This window comes from Grammomys surdaster, unplaced genomic scaffold (genome assembly GCF_004785775.1).
Source record: "Grammomys surdaster isolate TR1022 unplaced genomic scaffold, NIH_TR_1.0 217, whole genome shotgun sequence".
Taxonomy (NCBI): domain Eukaryota; kingdom Metazoa; phylum Chordata; class Mammalia; order Rodentia; family Muridae; genus Grammomys; species Grammomys surdaster.
In genome coordinates, this window is record NW_021604662.1 from 1,420,298 (window position 1) to 1,440,827 (window position 20,530).

Here is a 20,530-nt window from a genome sequence, read left to right on the forward strand (position 1 = left end):
TTGTCTGGGCTTATTTTTATATCTTATGAATTTGTGAGGCACTATCTCACATAGTAGCTCAGGCTGACCTGAACTCTCGATGTAAGTCAGGCAGACTTCAAACTTGGGACAATCCTTCTGCCTCAGACTCCCAAGTGCTGGGATTACAGGTATGAACCCCAATACGTGATGTGTACTTTAAATTATAAAACAAGTATTTCTTTTTAGGCTATCAATCTTATAGCAATATTGTCTGAGTATATTTTTTTGCCAGATAAAAAGCTTTGACTTTTGAGACACTGTCAAAACTTAGTACAAATATGCCTAAAAGAGGAATCAGTTGTGAAATGAAATATTAAATTAGCAATCTTATCCTTAGGTGCTACAGTAAATAAAAGCATCTACAGTCAAGCTGTTTACCAAGCTTCATTTCTATGTTCAATGGCCATTTTCCTTATGAGGCTGAAGAAATTACACAGGCAAACAGGGCCCATGTGTCTCATCCTTTTTCTTGTTCATCAATATAGGAAAAACACACACACACACACACACACACACACACACACACAGAGTTGTCAATCAAATGACTAACTACTACCATTTTATGACTATCTACTAGAATAGGGGAACAAATGAAATCAATTATTTTAAAACTAGGGGCTGGACATATGGCTCATCAGTTAACACCACAAGCTGCTCTATTCCAGGGCCTTGGTTCAATTCCCAGCATCCAGTGGCATCTAACAACTATCTATAACTCCAGTTCCAGGGCCTACATCCTCTTCTGGCCTTTGCAGGCATTGTATGATACACATGCAGGCAAAACCACCTATACAAGTACAATAATCAAATTAAGCTTCTTGGACTGAAGATGTAGTTCAGCTGGCAGAATTTTTGCCTACCATGCCTAGTGAAAACATGCCTATAATACCAACAATCCAGAGGTCATCAGGTTCATCCTCAGCTATATAATGAGTTCCATATTAGCCTGGGCTACATGAGACTCTGACGCAAAAAAATTAAAAGTAGGTTTTTTAAAATACCCAAACAACACAACTTACTGTACTATTGCATACATAAAATTCTCCCTTGCCCTAAGCCTCACATTTAGGGTTGGCAAATCTGGCTTCTAGAGGTAGCATACAATACAAAGTCATCTGTGTGTACTATCTACCATCCAATTAGCACAGAAGCAAAGCTCTGAATTCCCTTATCACTGATCCATTTAAGGAAGAGTGGCTCTTGTGTGAAGAAAAGCATTAAAAAAACACAAATGGGGAAAATATACATCACTATGTGTTCCCCAGAATTCAGTATCAACAGGTATTACCCAAGGTTATCAGTCTCATGAAAAATTAAAAGAATGCTCTCACCAACTGCCAGGTAACAGCTTCAAGCAGAAAGAACAGTATTTTATTTTCTTACAAATAAACATGTCACAAAAATTTGGGAATGTATATGTACTTTTAAGCAGAAGAAAGAAAACAAAGAAGTAAGTTTCTGGACCTACAGACTGTATTTACTATCTCATGTATTCTATCTTATACACAGTAGGTATGGAGCACCTATCAACTGAACCAAAGATATGCTGTCTGTAAGATTTGTCTGCAAAATGTGTAATACCGTAGTAGTAAAGTACAATGTTCAAATATGCAATTTTGTCTGTCAGATTTTAAAAGCCTTTAAAAATATAATATGCACAAGCTTGCCCTGAGGGAAAAGAAGAAGGAATAGAGATTATAAAATCCTTACATATTTTCCACAATAGCATTTGAAACTAGAAAAGAACAAATAGTCATGGGAAAACCCAAGATATGCACGACCTGAAGGAGAAGATGCACCTCTTTTCTAGGCTTCTTATATTGTATTATGAAATGGATGACACACACAGGCCTTGATCTTCAAAAACTTCAGAAAACTTCAAATTAGAAGCCAAAATATCATCAGAAAAAGAAAAGCCAGTATAAAATTTGCTACTGTAAGGCCACTGTTTAAAGTTCTTTCATCTACAGACACTAAATAATTCTGATACCTATTCCTCTAACAGCTTTCAACATATGTTTACACGTAACTTAATTCTCTCAGTGAAACCATGCTGAGAGAAAGATCCATCAACAAATAGTGCCCCTCAAATGATTCTGCTGAGAGTTTTTGCAAGAGCTTGTAGTTAAATACAATTTTTGAAACTGAATACTGTGATTAACAGTGATTGTTGAGTGTAAAAAAGTTGCAGCATTCCACTACTGAAAAATAAAGATATTTTATCAAGAAAGTTACAGTATTAGTGTCTTAGTGTCAATTCCAATTCCTGACAAAGATGAGATGCTCAGTTAAGTCCTCATATAGGGTTGATTCCATTTGCAACAATTCCGGGTTGTTTATCCTTGGCAATATTGGGTATTCCTATTAAGAGAAAACAAGAGAAATATGGGTTTCAACAGAAATTATTTTTCAACATCTGAGCCAGAGTTTGGGCCACAGTGCAGTTCTCAAATTAATCTGTATAGTGCTAACTTGTACCTCACAATTCACACAAAGGTAATGTGTAACACTGAAGATATCATTTAGACACAGACCACATCAAAATAGCAAAAAATGGTAAATGGAAAACCCACTAGAGGGCACTGGTATTATTAGCACATGGAGAAAGCTGCATTATGCTCCTCGGGAGATTTTCAGGGAAAGAATGTACTCTGGCCTCAAACTTTGCCTCTCCAGTCCCCAGCCTGACACAACAGAGGTACCCGTGTGCAAACTAGCATATTATCCTTTCTATCACATCCATGACTTCTTATTCCAAAACTATATGAACTCTTGTAATTGACTGATAATTGCAAAGAGTAACTGACTGATAATTGCAAAGAAAGCTTTTGAAAAACTTTCCTTACTTTTTCAGATGGTTGTCAACATAAAAACATAAGGCTTCAATAAATATGAGAAAAGACTCACAAGAACAGGAATATTAAGATGTGGGTTTTATATTGTGGTATGGTACAAAACCACTAAATTACCAACTACAAACTTGATATAAAACTATACAAATAATAAAAATAAAAATGGTAGAATGACATGTATTTTCGAGACACTGAAAATAAAAATTTCTTCAAATATATCCTTACCTTTTAACTAGGCTCTTACATTAAAACTGAAAGAAATGCAAAAGTGTATTTATTTTTAGCATTAATAGTAGCATGGAAATGTTTAATTCCAAATAAAAACAATGCTGGTAAAAAATCATATTTCTTCTATCTTGCTTAACAAACACATGCACATACATTTTCAACATTATTTATCTAACGCTGGTAGGTGGCACTAGATTTTATTCTTTATTAATTGCACAATATAAAACCATATAAGTGTATCTTCAAATAATATGTCACTGACATGTTAGAAAAGAAATTCTAAATACACTAATTCTAAAAAAAATTCCATTGAAAATCTTATAGAAGCATGCAATTTTTGAACTACTTTCATCTTGACATAATTTCTTATCATCTCTCCAACTGATCTCCCACTCTTCCACTGATCTGAAAGATATTTTTAAGTGTAATACTGAACTATGTTTTATCTAGTTTTTTGTTTTTGTTTTTGTTTTTCAAAACAGGGTTTCTCTGGGTAGGCCTGGCTCTCCTGGAACTCATTCGTAGACCAGGCTGGCCTCGTACTCAAAAGATCTCCCTGTCTGTTTCCCTCATGTTACTGATATTAAAGGCATGTGTGCCACCACTGCCCACCTTCTCTAGGTTTTCTTAACAAGGCAGGATCACTGAAAATGCTGTCTTGCTAGTCTTATTGTGTCTCATCTTAATACCCTGGGACCCTGCTACCCACTGCTCTCCAAGTGGCTGTCAGAAATCACTACCTTCCCTTACTCCACACAAAGCTGTCCTATTGTGAATCTATTTATCTTTTTAAAATGTTTAGAGATTATGACATCATTTCTTTCTTTTCTTTCCTTTCAAAGCTTTCCCTTTTTCTTTTACCATGCTCCTTCAAACTCATAAGCTTTCTTTAATTACACAGTACGTTAGGTCACTAGAACATACTACCAGTGGAGACAGGATCTTAGTGTTCATTACTGTTCACAAGCCACCCTGCAAGCTTCCCAGGATTCTCACACCTCCCCTATCTTGGTGGATGCTGTGATTGCAGATACACAGTGCTTTTTCTGGATTTATGGAGATTGTGGGATTGAAACTCAGGTATGCACACTTACATACTCGCTGAGCCATCTCTATAGGCTCCTTGAATCTATTGTTTTGTTTTACCTTGGAGAGGCTCCCACGGCAAGGAGCACTCTGAATTATGAGCGATGGTGTCAAAAAAACTGAACCAAGAATGGGGCATGCTGGCCTTTAATCCTAGTACTCTGGACTCAGAGCCACATGGATCTGTGTGAATTCAAGGCAAGCCTGACTTACATAGAGCAGCTAGTACCATGTAGTGAGACCTTGTCTCAAGACAAACAAAAAATTGGTTTTGCTAGGTCATGATGGCACACTCCTTTATTCCTAACACTTAGCAAGCAGAGACAGGGGGCAGATTGATCTCTTGTGAGTTTCAGTCCAGTATCATCTATATAGTGAGTTCCATGTTAGCCTGGTTTATATATTTATATAGACACACACACTTTCTGTCTCTCTCTCCTCTTTCTCTCTGTCTCTGTTTCTCTCTGTGTCTCTGAGAAGAGGGAGTTGGATCCTCTAGAACTAGTTACAGGCAGCTGTCAGATACCATGTAGATGCTGGACCCAAACCCAGGTTCTCTGTAAGAGCAGCACATGTTTTTAACCTTTGAGCAATCTCTCCAGCTCCACTTGTGTATCTTCTAACTGAAAATTAGTTATTGAGTATATAAGTAAAAAGGCCTGGGAAACTGAAATAATTAATATACCCATAAAGTAGAATATATATTTGTTAATATAACCATACAGAATAATATGCATTTGTTAAAATGAATTAACTGAATGCAGTTGTGAAACGAATAAGATTTAAAATATTAATGGTTGGAAGAACTAGGAGGATTGCCTATTGGCATTTTCTTGATTGACTAGGCAGGTGGTCATGGGTTATATAAGAAAGCAAACTTAAGAAGCCACAGGAAGCAGGCCAGTAAGTAAGCAGTGTTTCTCCATGGCATGTGATTCAGTTCCTGCCTCCAAGTGCCTGCTCTGGCTTCCCTCAATGATGGACTGTGATCAGGACAAGTAAGTGAACCCTTTTCTCCCCAAGTTACTTCTTTCTGGTCATGGTTTTTGTCAATGCAACTTTAAAAGTAAGTAAGATGAGTATTTAAAATAAAGCTGGACTTAGCTTTCATTCTAAGCAGCTCACCTATTTAAAGTATACAGTTCAACAACTCTGGGACCGGAGAGAACGATTAGAGGATGAGAACACTGGCTGTGCTTCCAGAGGACCAGAATCCCATCCTCACCATCAACACGGCAGCTCACAATTATCTATAAGTCAAGTTCTAGGGGATCTGATGCACTCTTCTGGCCTCCTCGGGTACCAGACACACATGTGATGTACAGACATGCATGCAAGCCAAACAACTATATACATACAATAAAGTTAAAAAACTTAAAAACAAAACTACAATTCAATGACTGTTAAGTATATTCATAGCACTGGTCAAGCAACTGTAACAATCAGTTTTAGAGTAGTTTTTTTTTTTTCACTTTAAAAAGTAACCGTATACCCATTACCAATAATCTCAGGACCTCTCTTCAATATTCACTCAGCATCATAGTTTAAAGTTCTATTCATGCTGCAGCATGGTTCAACACAGGTTTGACTGAATTTGAAGTGATTTAGGACAACCATTTGAGAGTATCTGTGAGGCAGCTAAACATCTAGAATCTGATGAGTTATCAGAATCAGCCATCAAAAGAAGTAATGGTAAAATCCTGGGAAAGGTGGAGGGTTATCAAATAAAATAATTAACAATACACTAGGAAATTCCCTCCCTTTCTTTTTGAGACATGGTTTCAATATGCAGCACAGGCTAGACTCGAACTTACTATGTAGCCCAGACTGACCTCAAACTTGCAAATTTTCTGTTTTGGTGCTGAACACTCCTCTTAAGTACTGGAATTATAGGTGTCCACCATTGTACCTTATAGAGATGCTTACCTTCTCTAAGATTGTATGAAAGAAACTAGGTGTACATGTCATGATCCTAATACTTGGGTAGCTGAGGTTAGATGGTCATGAATTCAAGGCCAAACTGAGCTAGTAGAATATTGCCTCAAAAATGTTTTTAAAAGTAGAAAAAAACCTCAAAAAGATAGAGAAGCCAGAGTCTCCAGGTCACAAAGACTCAAAAGTGATGATGCACACAGATGATATTTCCTTTTTATGTTGGTACGCTGCAACTCAGGCTTGGCAGACACTTAGTAAATTCTTGCTGATTAACCTGATCTTGGTTCTTTGTCTCTGTCCTGCATGACTTTCAAGCTTCCTTGTAATCCCCAAGACTACAAATCCCAGTCTCTAATTTCTTTCCGTATGTTTTTTATGCCTTTTCTAGTTATGGTCAGTTTTAATAGGTACATAACGTGTGAGGACTGAAGGACTACTGAAGGATGGATGATTCTAAGGAACTTTGTGCCTTCCTGACCAACTGCTGATGGGTTTTCAGTGGCTATCTTCTTACCACTTACATTTTTTTTATTTCTTGAAATTAAAATATAAGTGCATCTTCTCCCCCTTTGACCCTGTATTTACTAGGTTTGTGTCCTATTTTGATATATAATTAGATCATAAAAAGGTTCTTACTATGTCCTATTCTGATGTATAATTAGATCATAAAAAGGTTCTTACTATTCTGTATCCCTGATCATCCTAGAACTTACCATATATTCCAAGCTTTCCTTGAATACATGACCTTTCATATTAGCCTGAGATTACACACCTGAACCACAATGGAAGCTGTCCATCAAGCATTCTAAAAATGTCCTGTGAGAAGCAGAAGCTGTTATGGAAGACAGACACTTCTGAGTACTAGGACATTAAAAACAACCCCTCTTCCAGGAAGTAATAAACATATGTCCTTTATCTTCTAGTTCAAATATAAAATTCAAGAATAAAGAAACTCATTCTAAGTGAAGACAGTATTAATTCCCCAGCTAAGGAATAGGGTCCTGGATCAGATCAGGCTATTCTCATATCACTTTCTCTTTGGTCCAAGATGGCCTGATTCCAGGATCTTGTCTCAAAGAAACCCTCTTTTGTCAGATTTACTTCTACTACTGGGCTTTTTTTTTTCTCTGTGGGAATTTCTAAAGTCCCCACCCTTGTCTCATCCAATCAGGTCTCTGCTATTATTTAAAGTGCATCTTGGTCAGTCCAATTCAAGGAGAAAGAGGACCTAACTTTGATTCATATCGTTTGTGTTTGTGTGTGTGTGTGTGTGTGTGTGTGTGTGTGTGTGTGTGCACTTAAGAAAAGGGTGCCAAAATAGATTTAACATAAGCCTGTTATGAATATGTAACAATTTCAGTTCTCTAACTTTTCATTTCTGCTTTAGGATCTTAACATTTTGTGAGGATCAAATGCAGTTTTAGGAAAACCATTATGATGCTAGGCAGTTGAAGAGGATGTTTTAAGAGCATATTTAGTATCAACCCTTACTACTTTCCAAGACTGCTTTACAGTGGAGGCAGGAAACCAGGAATATGTATCTGATGGCACAGAAACCAGACTGCCCTGAAGATAGGAACCATAAAATTCCCATGACATACTTAACAGGTTTTTTTTAAAAAAAAAAAAATAAGAATTTATATGCAGCTACAAAGGACCACAGACAGCAAAGCAATCCCAAGGAGAAAGAATGATGCTCAAATTATACTATAGAGCTATAGTAATAAATGCAGCTTGGGACTTACATAAAAATAGACAGGAAACCCAATGGAATAGAAAAGAGGACTAGGAAATAAAATGGCAAAGCCATTTCCATTTATTTTTTTGACAATTGAGGAAGAAACATAGCATAGAAAAAGGAGCCCATTCAAGAAAAGCGGAAGCAAAACTGAATTTCTAGTCAAAGAAAAGTAAAACTAGATTTATATCTATCTCTCACCCTTTACAAAAAAAATCAGTTTAGAACAGATCAAAGACCTACATTTAAAACATGAAACACTGAAAGCTTTTGAAGAAAACACAGGGTTACTCTTCAGGATATTGGGGTAGAAAAGAACTTTTAAAATAAAACAGCAAGAGCACAGAACTAACCCTAAAAATCAAAATAATGTGACTACATGAAAATAAAAGTTTCTGTATAGCAAGGAAAACAATAAGCAGAGCTAAATGTGCACCCAGAATGGGAGACAGTCTTTATCAGCTATACTTCAGACAACAGGCTAATATCCAGGATTCACAGACTGCAGAAATCCTAAGCCCATCTGTTATCCAGCAAATTTTTAACTTCCTTTTTCTTTAGAGGTAAGTAGTATCCATTTACATATATACCAAACTTTCATTATCCATTCATCCATTCACTGACAATTAGATTCTTTGCTATTGTGAATACAGCAGTAAGAAACATGAGCATGTGTATAAATATCTTTAAGGTAGGATATGGAGTTCTCTGGGTATATGCCCAAGAGTGAGAAAACTGGATCATATGGTAGTTCTATTTTTTTATTTTTTGAGAAATCTCCAAACTGATTTCCACAGTGCGATATTAATCTGTACTCCTACAAACAATAAATACGGATTTCCCTTTCTACAACCTCTCTAACATCCATTGTCAGATTTGTTGATGGCAACCATTCTGACTGTAGTAAAGCAGTATCTCAAAGTGGTTTTAGTTTGCATCTCCCTGATGGCTAGGGACACTGAACACTTTTAAAAATAGTTATTGCCTATTTGTATGTCTTTGTTTGAAAACTGCCTACTCAGTTAATTGACCATTTGTTGACTGGTAGTTTAATTTACTGGGTATTTTATTTCTGCAATTCTTTGTTAATTCTGGATACTAGCCCCTTATCTGAAGTACAAGGTTACACAACCTAAGGAATAAATAAAATCACACATTCTCTCTTGTATGCAGGTTCTAGCCAGTAATATATGTACATAAGTAAGCACATGTACATATGGGTACAGTACAACACGAAGGAAAAAACCACAAAAGGCTAAAATATAAGGACTGAATAAGAGGTGAATGCAGGTAATTAGTACAAGTTACGAAACACAATATAAAGCCAACTCTTCTTCTAGTTCTATCTCTGTTGTGATTTTTTTGATTTTTGGTGGTATAATATATTCAATACTGAAAATGTAAAGTTTAATCTAACACTTTAAACAATGAAGAAATCTCAAACGGAGGCAACCCTGGAGAAAATTTCAGAACTTCTGTTTTAAATGCCATTTCTAACTTTATATAAGTTCATTAACTGTAGGAGTTCTTATTTACTTGTAAGTTTTTAAATAATGTTTAAAGATAGCTTCTGATCCGCACTTCCACCTGCACCCATGGCAGATTAGCATGCCCACTCTCCAACCCCATAGTCCTGTCTGTCTCTCAGGAGGACTGCTCCAACCAAGGACACAGGTGAGAATCCGGCTCTAATACCCATGCCAGTGGGCCCCACAGAGCCCAGTAGACATAGGATCTGTCCCGCCCTGTCCCACACTCCCTGGCTGATTGGTGCACCCACCCCATTCTCACTCCACAGTTCTGCCTGTTTCCAAAGAAGCCTGCTCTAACCAGAGACACCGCTTCCAGGGAGGCGTGCTTCCAGGGAGGCCTGCTCCAGGGACACACAGCTCCAGCTCCCTCGGGAGAGGCCTGCTCCAATGCAAGACACCCAGGCCAGTTAAAAACAGAGACAACTAGATGGTGAAAGGCAAGCATAAGAACATAATCAGCAGAAGCCAATGCAATTTGGCACCATCAGAATACAGCTCTTCTATGACAGCAAGCTCTGGATATCCTACCACACATGAAGAGCAAGACTGTGACCTTAAATCTCATCTCATGAAGATGATAGAGGTCTTTAAAGAGGATACAAATAATTCCCTTAAAGAAATATAGGAAAACACAGCCAAACAGGTAGAAGCCCTTATAACGAGAAGACAAATAAAGCCCTTAAAGAAAAATACAGGAAAATACAATCAAACAGGTAAAGGAATTGAACAAAATGGTTCAAGACCTAAAAATAAAAATAGAAATAATAAAGACATCACAAGTGGAGGCAACCCTAGAGATGGAAAACCTAGGAAAGAGAACAGGATCTACATACCCAAGCATCACCAACACAATACAAGAGATAAAAGAAAGAATCTCAGATGTAGAAGATACCATAGAAGGTATCGATACATCAATCAAAGAAAATGCCAAGTGTAAAAAGTTCCTAACCCAAAACATCCAGGAAATTTTGGATGCACAAAAAAAGACCAAACCTAAGAATAATAAAAATCAGAGGTAGTGAAGATTTCCAGTTCGAAAGATAAGAAAACATCTTCAACAAAATCATAGAAGAAAACTTCCCTAACCTAAAGAAAGAGATGGCCATAAATGTACAAGAAGCCTACAGAACACCAAATAACACCAGAAAAGAAATTCCTCCCATCACATAATAATCAGAAAACGAAATGTACAGAACAAAGAAAGAATATTAAAAGCTGTAAGGGTATAAGGCCAAGTAGTATATAAAGGCAGACCTATCAGAATTACACCAGATTTCTTAACAGAGAGTATGAAAGCCACAAGATCCTGGACAGACGTCATACAGACCCTAAGAGACTACAGCCCAGGCTACTATTGCCAGCAAAACTCTCCATCACCATAGATGGAGAAACCAACATATTCCATGACAAAACCAAATTTAAACAACGTATCTTTCTACTAATCCAGCTCTACAGAGGATACTAGAAGGAAGATTCCAACAAAGCACATAACTATACCCAAGAAAAAAAATGAGAAATTAATCATCTCAAAACAAACCCAAAATTAGAGATCATACACTCACACATAGTACCAGCACCAACAATATAATAACAAGCACTAGTAATAATTGGTCACTGATATGCCTCAACATCAATGGACTTGATTCCCCAATAAAAAGACACGGGCTAACAGACTGGATACGTAAATAGGATCCATCATACTACTGCATACTAGAAACATACCTTAGCAACAACAACAGACACTACCTCAGAGTAAAAGGCTAGAAAAAAAGTTTTCCAAGCTAACTATCCCAATAAATAGTCAAACTCAGGGCTGAAATCAACCAATTAGAAAGAAACAAAGAACAATACAAAGAATCAACAAAACCAAAATCTGGTTCTTTGAGAAAAATCAACAAGATAGACAAATCCTTAGCCAAACTAACTAAAAGGATCAGAGACAGTATCCAAATTAACAAAATCAGAAATGAAAAGGGAAACATAACAGAAACAGAGGAAATTAAAAAAAAAATCATCAGGTCTTACCACAAAAGCTAATAGTCAACAAAACTGGAAAATCTAGATGAAAAGGATGATTTTCTAGACAGATACCACGTACCAAAGTTAAATCAAGATCAGGTAAACTATGTAAACAGTTCCCACAATCCCTAAGGAAATAGAGGCAGAACCAAAAAAAGAACCCCCAATCAAAAACAGCCCAGGGCCATATGGTTTTAGTGCAGAATTCTACCAGATCTTTAAAAAAGAGGTAATACCAATACCCCTAAAACTATTTCACAAAATACAAACAGAAGGAACACTGTGAAACTCATTCAATGAAGCCATAGTCACCCTGTTAACAAACCAAAGACTCAACAAAGAAAGAGAACTTCAGATTGATTTCTCTTATGAATAGCAATGCAAAAATGGGCAATAAAACTCTCACAAACCAAATCCAAAAACACATCAAAACAATCATTCACCACAATCAAGTAGGCTTCATCCCAGGGATGCAGGGATCGTTCAATATATGAAAATCCATTAATGAAATAATCCACTATATAAGCAAACTCAAAGGAAAAAAAATTACATGATCATCTCATTAGATGCTAAAACATGCCTTCGAAAAAATCCAACACCCCTTCATGTTAAAAGTCTTGGAGAGATCATATATTCAAGGCATATATCTAAACACAATAAAAGCAATATACAGCAAACCAATAGCCAATATCAAATTAAATGGAGAGAAACTTGCAGCAATCTCATTAAAGTCAGGGACAAGACAAGGCTACTCTCTCTCTGTCTATTCAATATGGTACCTGAAGTTCTAGTCAGAACAGTAAGCCAACAAAATGAGATCAAGGGGATACAAATAGGAAAGGAAGAAGTCAAGGTATCACTATTTGCAGATGATATGACAGTATACATAACTGATCCCAAAAATTCTACCAGAGAACTTCTACAGCTGATAAACAACTTCAGCAAAGTGGCTGGATATAAAATTAACTCAAAGAAATTAGTAGCCCTCCTTTATATGAATGATAAACAGGTTGAGAAAGAAATTGGGGAAAAACACCTGTTCCAATAGCTACAAATAATATAAACTATCTTGGTGCGACTCTAACCAAGCAAATGAAATGTCTGATAAGAACTTCAAGTCCCTGAAGAAAGAAACCGAGATATCAGAAGATGGACTGATCTCACATGTTCATGGATTGGCTGGATTAACATAGTGAAAATGACCATCTTACCAAAAGCAATTTACAGATTCAATGAAATTCTCATCAAAATTCCAACACAAGTTTTTACAGACCTTGAAAGAGCAATTCTCACCTTCATATGGAAAAACAAAAAAACCAAGGATAGCCAAAACAATTCTGAGCAATTATAAGAACTTCTGGAGGAGTCACCATTCCTGACCTCAAGCTGTACTACAGAGCAATAGTGATAAAAACTACATGGTATTGGTACAGAGACAGGCAGGAAGATCAATGGAATAGAATTAAAGACCTAGAAATAAAACCACAAACCTATAGAAACTTGTTTTTTTACAAAGAAGCCAAACCTATACAGTGGAAGAAAAGAAAGCATCATCAACAAATGGTACTGGTCTGACTGGTAGCACACATGTAAAAGAATGCAAATTGATCCATGTTTATCACCCTGTACAAAGCTCAAGTCCAAGTGGATCAAGTACCTCAATATAAAACAAGATACACTGAATCTATCAGAAGAGAAATTGGAAAATAGCCTTGAATGCCTTGGCACAGGAGAAAATTGCCTGAACAGAACACCAATGGTTCAGGCTCCAAGATCAACAATTGATAAATGGGACCTAATGAAACTGAAAAGCTTCTGAAATGCAAAGGACACAGTCAATAGGACAAAATGGCAACCTACAGATTGGGAAAAGATCTTCACTAACATCCAACAGAGGGGTAATATCCAAAATATATAAAGAACTCAAGAAAATAGAGTGAAAAAATTCAAATAACTCAAATTAAAAATAGGGTACAGAGCTAAACAGAGAATTCTCCAGAGGAATTTTGAAAGGCCAAGAAACACTTAAAGAAATGTTCAACATCTCTAGTCACCAGGGAAAGGCAAATCAAAACAACCCTGAGATTCCACTTCACACCAATCAGAATGGCTAAGATCAAAAACTCAGGTGACAGCATATGTTGGAGAGGATGTGGAGAAAAGGAACACCCCTCCATTGCTAGTGGGAGTGTAAACTTGTACAACTACTCTGAAATTCAATCTGGCAGTTCCTCAGAAAATTATAAATAGTTCTACCTCAAGGCCCAGCTATACCACTCCTAGGTATATACCCAAAAGATGCTCCACCATATCACATAGACATGTACTCCACTATGTTCATAGCAGCTTTATCTGTAATAGCCACATGAATACAAAAATGTGGTCCATTTACACAATGGAATACTATTCAGCTATTAAAAACAAGGATATCATGAATTTTGCAGGCAAGTGGATGTAACTAGAAAATATCATCCTGAGTGAGATAACCCAGACCCAAAAGGGCATGCATGGTATATACTCACTGATTAAGTGGATATTAGCCAAAAAGTTCAGAACACACCCCATAGACCTGTAAGAAGTTAAACAAGAAGGAAGGCCCAAGTGAGGATGCTTAAATCCCACATAGAAGGGAGAACAGAAAAATCATGAGAAGCAAAGGGAGAGAGGGAGGGAGGGAGGGAGGGAGGGAGGGAGGGAGGGAGGGAGGGAGGGAAGAACTGTGTGGGAGAGTGGAGGGAGAGGGGAAAAGAGGGGCAGGAGCACATATGTGGGGAGGGGAAGACAGGAAAGAGGCCCAGGAGAATGAATGGAAATATTCATCCGCCAGGGGTGAGGTGGGGGGAGCTTCTAGGAAATCCCAGAGACCTCAGATTGTGGAGGCTCCCAGGACTCAATGTAGGTGACCTTAGCCGAAATGCCCAACTATGGTGATATAGAACCTGAAGAGACGACCTCTAGTAGTCAGACAGGACCCCCAGTGGAGGGATGGGAACACCATCCACTTATAAGACTTCCGACCCAATATTGCTCCTGTCTACTAAAAGAAATACAGGGACAAAAAGGAGCAGAGTCTGAAGGAATGGTCTACTAGTGACTGGTCCAACTTGAGATCTATCCTATGGGTGGGCACCAATCCCTAACACTATTACTGATACTATGCTGTGCTCATAGACAGGAGCCTAGCATGGCTCTCCTTGGGGATCCTTTACCATGAGCTGACTGAGACAGTTGCAGATACTCACAGTCAGGCATATGACAGAGGTCAGGGGTCCCTCTGGAAGAGCTAGGGGAAGGATTGAAGGAACTAAAGGGGACAGCAACTCTATAAGACCAATAGTGTCAACTAATGAGGACCCCTGAAAGTTCCCAGAGACTGAGCCACCAACCAAAGAGCATACATGGGCTGGTCTGAGGCCACTGGAACACATGTAGTAGAGGGCTGCCCTGTCTGGCATTAATGGGAGAGGATGCACCTAATCCTATAGAGAAGGTGGGGAAATGGGGGAGCATCCTCTCAAGAGACGAAGGGAGGGAGGATGGGGGAAAGAACTCTGGCAGGATAGACTGGAAGGGGGGCAATATTTTGGATGCAAATAAATAACGTTAATTAATTAATTAAAAAATACTTCTCATAGACCAGATATATAGTAATAAGTAAGTCTAGCTCTAATTTTATGGTACCTACACTATTTAGTTAATCATGCATCAATTAATTAATCCATGTGGTAGTCTACTAACTGCTAAAATAGCTTTTCCAACACTGCAAAAAGCTAAAATGTGAGATATGTCTTAGCTACTGTTCTACTGCTGCAAAGAGATACCATGACCAAGCCAACTCTTATAAAAGAAAACATAAAAGTAAACAACTGGGGCTTGCTTACAGTTTTAAATAGTCCATTATTATCATAGTGGGAAGCAGACAGACATGGTGTTAGAGCAGGAGCTGAGAGCTTTACATCCTGATTAACAGGCAGCAGACAGAAAGATATTATGCCTGCTGTGGGCTTTTGAAACCTCAAAGCCCATGGGGGCCACTTTCATTCAAACCAGCAAAAGATGTTACTCAGATTAAGATATCTTTCTAGGGCAGAACTTTGAAGTTCCCTCTTATGTCAAAACTTGGGTTTTCTGATGCCAAAACTTAGGACATTAAATGATAAACTGCAGGCTGCAGGTGTGACTCACAGGTAGAGTACTTGCTCAGCATATGTAAGTCCCAGAGTTTTATCTCCAATATCACAAATCCACACTCATACAAAATGATATAAATGGTACCTTGCGCTCAGTAGCCCCATTTGAACAAAAGTGTCCTTAATTTAAGGAAAATGGGAGTCAATATTAGCAGAAACAAATGATTCTAGACTTCACTTTTTTAGGGTATAAAGACTGAGGTAAGCCGGGCAGTGGTGGCACACGCCTTTAATCCCAGCACTTGGGAGGCAGAGGCAGGTAGATTTCTGAGTTCGAGGCCAGCCTGGTCTACAGAGTGAGTTCCAGGACAGCCAAGGCTATACAGAAAAACCCTGTCTCGAAAAACCAAAAAAAAAAAAAAAGGAAAATGGAGCTCAATTGTTATGAAGCATGCTAATAACAGTAGGGTATCTAATTTCATGCTACACTCAAGAGGTGGATTTTGTTTAAACACAACTTATCTCAATATCAAAACTTATATCAATATTGCTTGCAGACAGTATCTAGACTGAAAAAGACAAAATCAACACACATATAATACTAAGAAACAGGAATTAGAGTTTGGTTTATACAAAAAAATGGAAATCTATTGCTTTGTTAAAATTAACATGGCACTAAACTGAAGTCTTTATGTGTTTATACTAATAGACAAATGATACTCCCAGCTTTGAGCAGAGACACTTTTCTGCACAGTGAATGATAAAGATGCTTCAAATTAATGATGGGTGACTATTCAAAAACAGGATACTCATTTATGCCAACACATTTAAGGCACAAGCAACACTGGAAAAGAGAGTAAGGAATGTCAGAGCAAGATAATAGGGAGGAGGGTTACAAATGCTTCCTTCAGGACATGATAAAGCCATAGCAAAAATGATCTCACAGCAGCTACAGCTGTTTGCACTGAGCTTGCACAAGACCAGGACTGTCAATAGCCAATCATGGGTCAGAGAAGGGCTTATAGGACCCTACCCCTTTGTGGTGGTTTGAATGAATATGCCCCCTACAAGATCCTATATAAGTCACCTCCGTAAGTTGGTGGAACTATATGAAAAGGATTAGGTGGTATGGCAATGTTGGAAGAGTTATCAGCCCTTAGGTAGGTACTATCCCAGAGCCATGCTTGTCTACTTACTGCCATGTTCTTTGCCATGATGGTCATGGACTCTAACCATCTGAAACTGTATGACCCAAATGATTTCTTTCTTCTGTAAGTTGTCCTGGTCATGGTAATTTGTCACAGCAAAAGAAAAGTAACTAAGACACCCTCCCAGCTGAACTACTGGCATGGATTCTGGGGGAAGAGATCATCATTACCTTCAGGTGTCTGCTAAATGGTGAACCCATGAGGCTCCAATGGATAGTTACAAGGCTGTGGCCACAGAGATAATCTTGGTTAAAAATAACAGACACACAGACACACACACACACACACACACACACACACACACACACACACACAGAGAGAGAGAGAGAGAGAGAGAGAGAGAGAGAGAGAGAGAGAGAGAGAGAGAGAGAGAAACAAAACCAAACAAACAAACAAAGGTATGAATGTGACAAAGGAGACATGTGGGAAAGGAGAGAGAGAATGGCAGAGGTAAGAGGGAGCTAAGAGAGAGTGAAGAAAAGAATACATTACATAAATGTCTAAAATTGTCAAAGAACAAATTAATCAACTAAAATGATTTATTTAAAACAGGAAGTAGAGTTCAGAAGAATATTCCTAAGTAAAAGAATATTAGACAATGAAAAGTAGTAAGCACCAAGCTTTTGGCTTCAACTTGTGGTAATCATTCTCCCTCTGCATTCCACATGCTGAAGTTATATTTACACGCCATAATGCCCAGTTTTGATACTGATTTTTCAAAATCTATTGTGCTTGAATGACATCTAAAGTGTCAGAATAAACATGAAAGGCAACAAAAAAAAGTCAGAGACCCATACTGGTCTGGCCTCTAAAGGCAAAACTGTTATATTATAGATCATTCAGAGCCTTTACTTAAATGTTCATTTTAAAGATTAACTACACAACAAAAATGCTAAAATACAAAGTTCAAAGAGCTATACTGTGTTAAAGTTTTCTCTGAGGTGGAGATATTCCATCCTTCAGGGAAGCTCCTTGAGCAGGAAGTAAGCAATTCAAGATTGTTTCAGGAAGTCCTTGCAACTGACCAGATTCACCAGTCCTCTTCCTGCTAGAGTAGACAGTAAGTTCCCAGATGGAAGAAAGCTGACCTGCAAAATGACTCTTGGATGGGAGGTGAGCTTCCAAGACTCAGACAAGGTAAGTCCCAAAGTCTCTCACAAAAGAGCTTCAAAGAAGATTCTGAAACCAGATCAGCTAACTGGAAAAAAACAGCCTACCTGCCTGGAGGTTTTGACCAACTTAGACATCTGGAAAAGTATTCTCCAACCTGTTGATCTGCCTGCAGACTGTGCAGTGCTCCACATACCCAGCTTTGTGAGCTGTTACCCATGCTGGGTAGGTTTTGGTAATGCAGCTGTCTTTGTGTCATTTCTGATCCCATAAATAACAATCCACTGGCTCCCTAAGTGAAGCTTTAGTGGTATCTGTACTGTGTTCTGTCATGGGTTCCTTATCTGAGGTGGGTAGGTATGGGTGTGTGTGTGTGTGTGTGTGTGTGTGTGTGTGTGTGTGTGTCTGTCTGTCTGTCTGTCTGTCTCCCAAGGAAAATTTTTGTCATACAACAAGCTGGCATATTATAATTATTTCCAGTAAAAATGACAAAAAATATTTTAAGCTTAACTACTTTTACAATTCTATCAACATTATCAATTATCATACAATAAGATCACTTTTAAAATATAAGTTGTTTCTTAAACTAGATGAAAAACCCAATTATCTAGCAAACATTTAAAGTTATTCAATATTTTTAAAAGTATTGTCAAACTAACCTTTTTTTTTCTTATAAATCTGTTTCTGAATTTATTGGTAATAAATCCTCTTGGTCCAGCAAACCGTAAACGCTGGTATTTAGCCTGAATATGCAAGCTCTTCTGTACCAGGTGTGATTTAAAATGAGGCTGGAATCTTCCACCCAAAAAGTTCTATAAAGGATCCAAAGAGAATCAAATGTTAAAAATATAGTTTCCAAATCTATTCTATGACAGGCAGGAGAATAATATTCACAACAGCCCTTGATTCTAGGCACTGCATGTATTTTTAAAAAGGCATTAATATCTGCACTAAAGTGTATTTAAAGTATATTTCTTTTGTATTATTTTTAAAAATTTTGCTATATAGAAAATAGCTAATTGCCAGTAATGGAGCTAAGTAAAGTGCTTGCTAAGCAAGAATGAGGACCTGAGTTAGATCCACTACCTGACTATACCAATGATAGGTGTTGGGATAGGGAGGTAGTAATAAGCAGATCCCTGGAGTTCACTGGCAAGTCAGCCTATCCAAATTGTTGAAAATAAGGTGGATTTAGTTTTACATGGATTTTTAGGTGGATTTTCTTCTACATGTTAATGCTTAAGTTTCCCAGAACCATCTGTTGGAGGATACTATTTTTCTCCAGTATTTATTTTTGGAATCTTAATAAAAACTTCAGGTAACATGAACTTATATCCAGGTCCTTTATTCCACTGATCTGTGTCTACTTTTTACAAGTGTTGTGCTGTTTTTATTACTATTTTCGGGCTCTGTAGTATAGCCTGAAATTATATATGTTGATACCTCCTGCATTATTCTTGTTGTTCAGAATTGTTTTGGTTATCCTTAGGTCTTTTGTTTCTCTAGATCCATTGTAAGATTGTTTTTTGCACATTTATGAAGACTGTCCCTAGAATCTGTAGCTTGCCTTTGGAAGGACTGCCAATTTTTTATAGTATTGAACCTGATCCATAACCATATGAGCTCTTTCCATCCTCTAGTACCTTCCTCACCTGTTTTTTTGTTTCCTTGGTTAAATTTATTGTCAGGTATTTTTTGTGTGACTGCTCTGAATTAGATTTACTAGTTTCCTTTTTGAGTATGCTTGTCATTGGTATATAAGAAGGCTACTAAGGTTTGAATATTAATTTTACATTCTGCCACCTCAACAAAGTGTTTTCTCAGTTCTGAGATTTACCTAGGGTCTTATCATTTGCAAAAATGTAGGAAGCCGCGCATGCGCTGGCTAAAGCCGCGTTTGCCTGACATCCGGGATTTTTCCTGGTGAATAGGTGAATTGCGCATGTGCCATGGAAAAGGCCTGCCAAAGTTAAAGCCCATCCCACAGCGTTTGGCACGCTACGAGTAAGCAGCCAATCAGAGGTGAATGCACCGCTCCAAGGGTATATTAAGCAGTGCTTTTCCTGGGCCTGGCGTCTTCTTCCACCATTTTGTATTTGGGAATAAACGTGTTTTTACGGAAGGATTCTGGTGTGTGTGTGTGTGGTGCGTTCTTGCTGGCGAGACGATTACACGCGCGCCTCACAGTTGCTGCCGAAACCCGGGAGAATTTACCATCGCCAGCGCTGTTTAAGAAGGCCCTCCACTCGTCCTCTACGCGTGGAGTGAATCCAGAACCGTAGAACAAGGTAATGCTCTCTGAGAGATATGTTTGGACTTGATTTAATTTATTTCCCTCCCCAGTTGGCAGGAACTTTAGAGGCTCTCGCTATGGTGCTGGTAGCGTTAGTTCTCTTCCTTTTGGTTTTCGTGGCGGTTCGGGGAGTGGCAGATGGATTACGGGTTAGCATGTCAGAAACAGAGAAAAGAAGGAAGCGCTTAGAAATTCAGAAAGGAAAAGGGAAAAAGGATATATTAAAGAAATTAAGCCTCCCCGAGGAACAATCCACGGGGATGAAAGATGAGGGGAAGAACACCCTTGGGAGAGACGGGAGGAAAGTAAGCCTCAGAAAGAGATCTCTTTATCCGGTAAAGGAAGTTTTGGGGCTTGATGCCTCTGAGTCGGAGGGGC

At 38.1% G+C, this 20,530-nt stretch overlaps 1 protein-coding gene across 3 annotated transcripts in view; it reads right to left on the bottom strand.

Annotated features, from left to right (window-relative positions):
• Positions 1-1,356: 1,356 nt before the first annotated feature.
• Positions 1,357-20,530, bottom strand: part of Bclaf3 (BCLAF1 and THRAP3 family member 3) — a 66,524-nt gene continuing 47,350 nt past the window's right edge. For 2 of the 3 annotated variants that reach the window (XM_028772706.1, XM_028772707.1), the window contains exons 11-12: positions 18,519-18,671; positions 1,357-2,382 (exon numbers count right to left, since the gene is read on the bottom strand). In XM_028772706.1, the coding sequence (XP_028628539.1) occupies positions 2,275-2,382; positions 18,519-18,671 (261 nt within the window). In that variant the 3' untranslated portion in view covers positions 1,357-2,274. The remainder of the gene's footprint in view (positions 2,383-18,518; positions 18,672-20,530) is intronic. The other variant, XM_028772708.1, reaches the window with a different exon arrangement.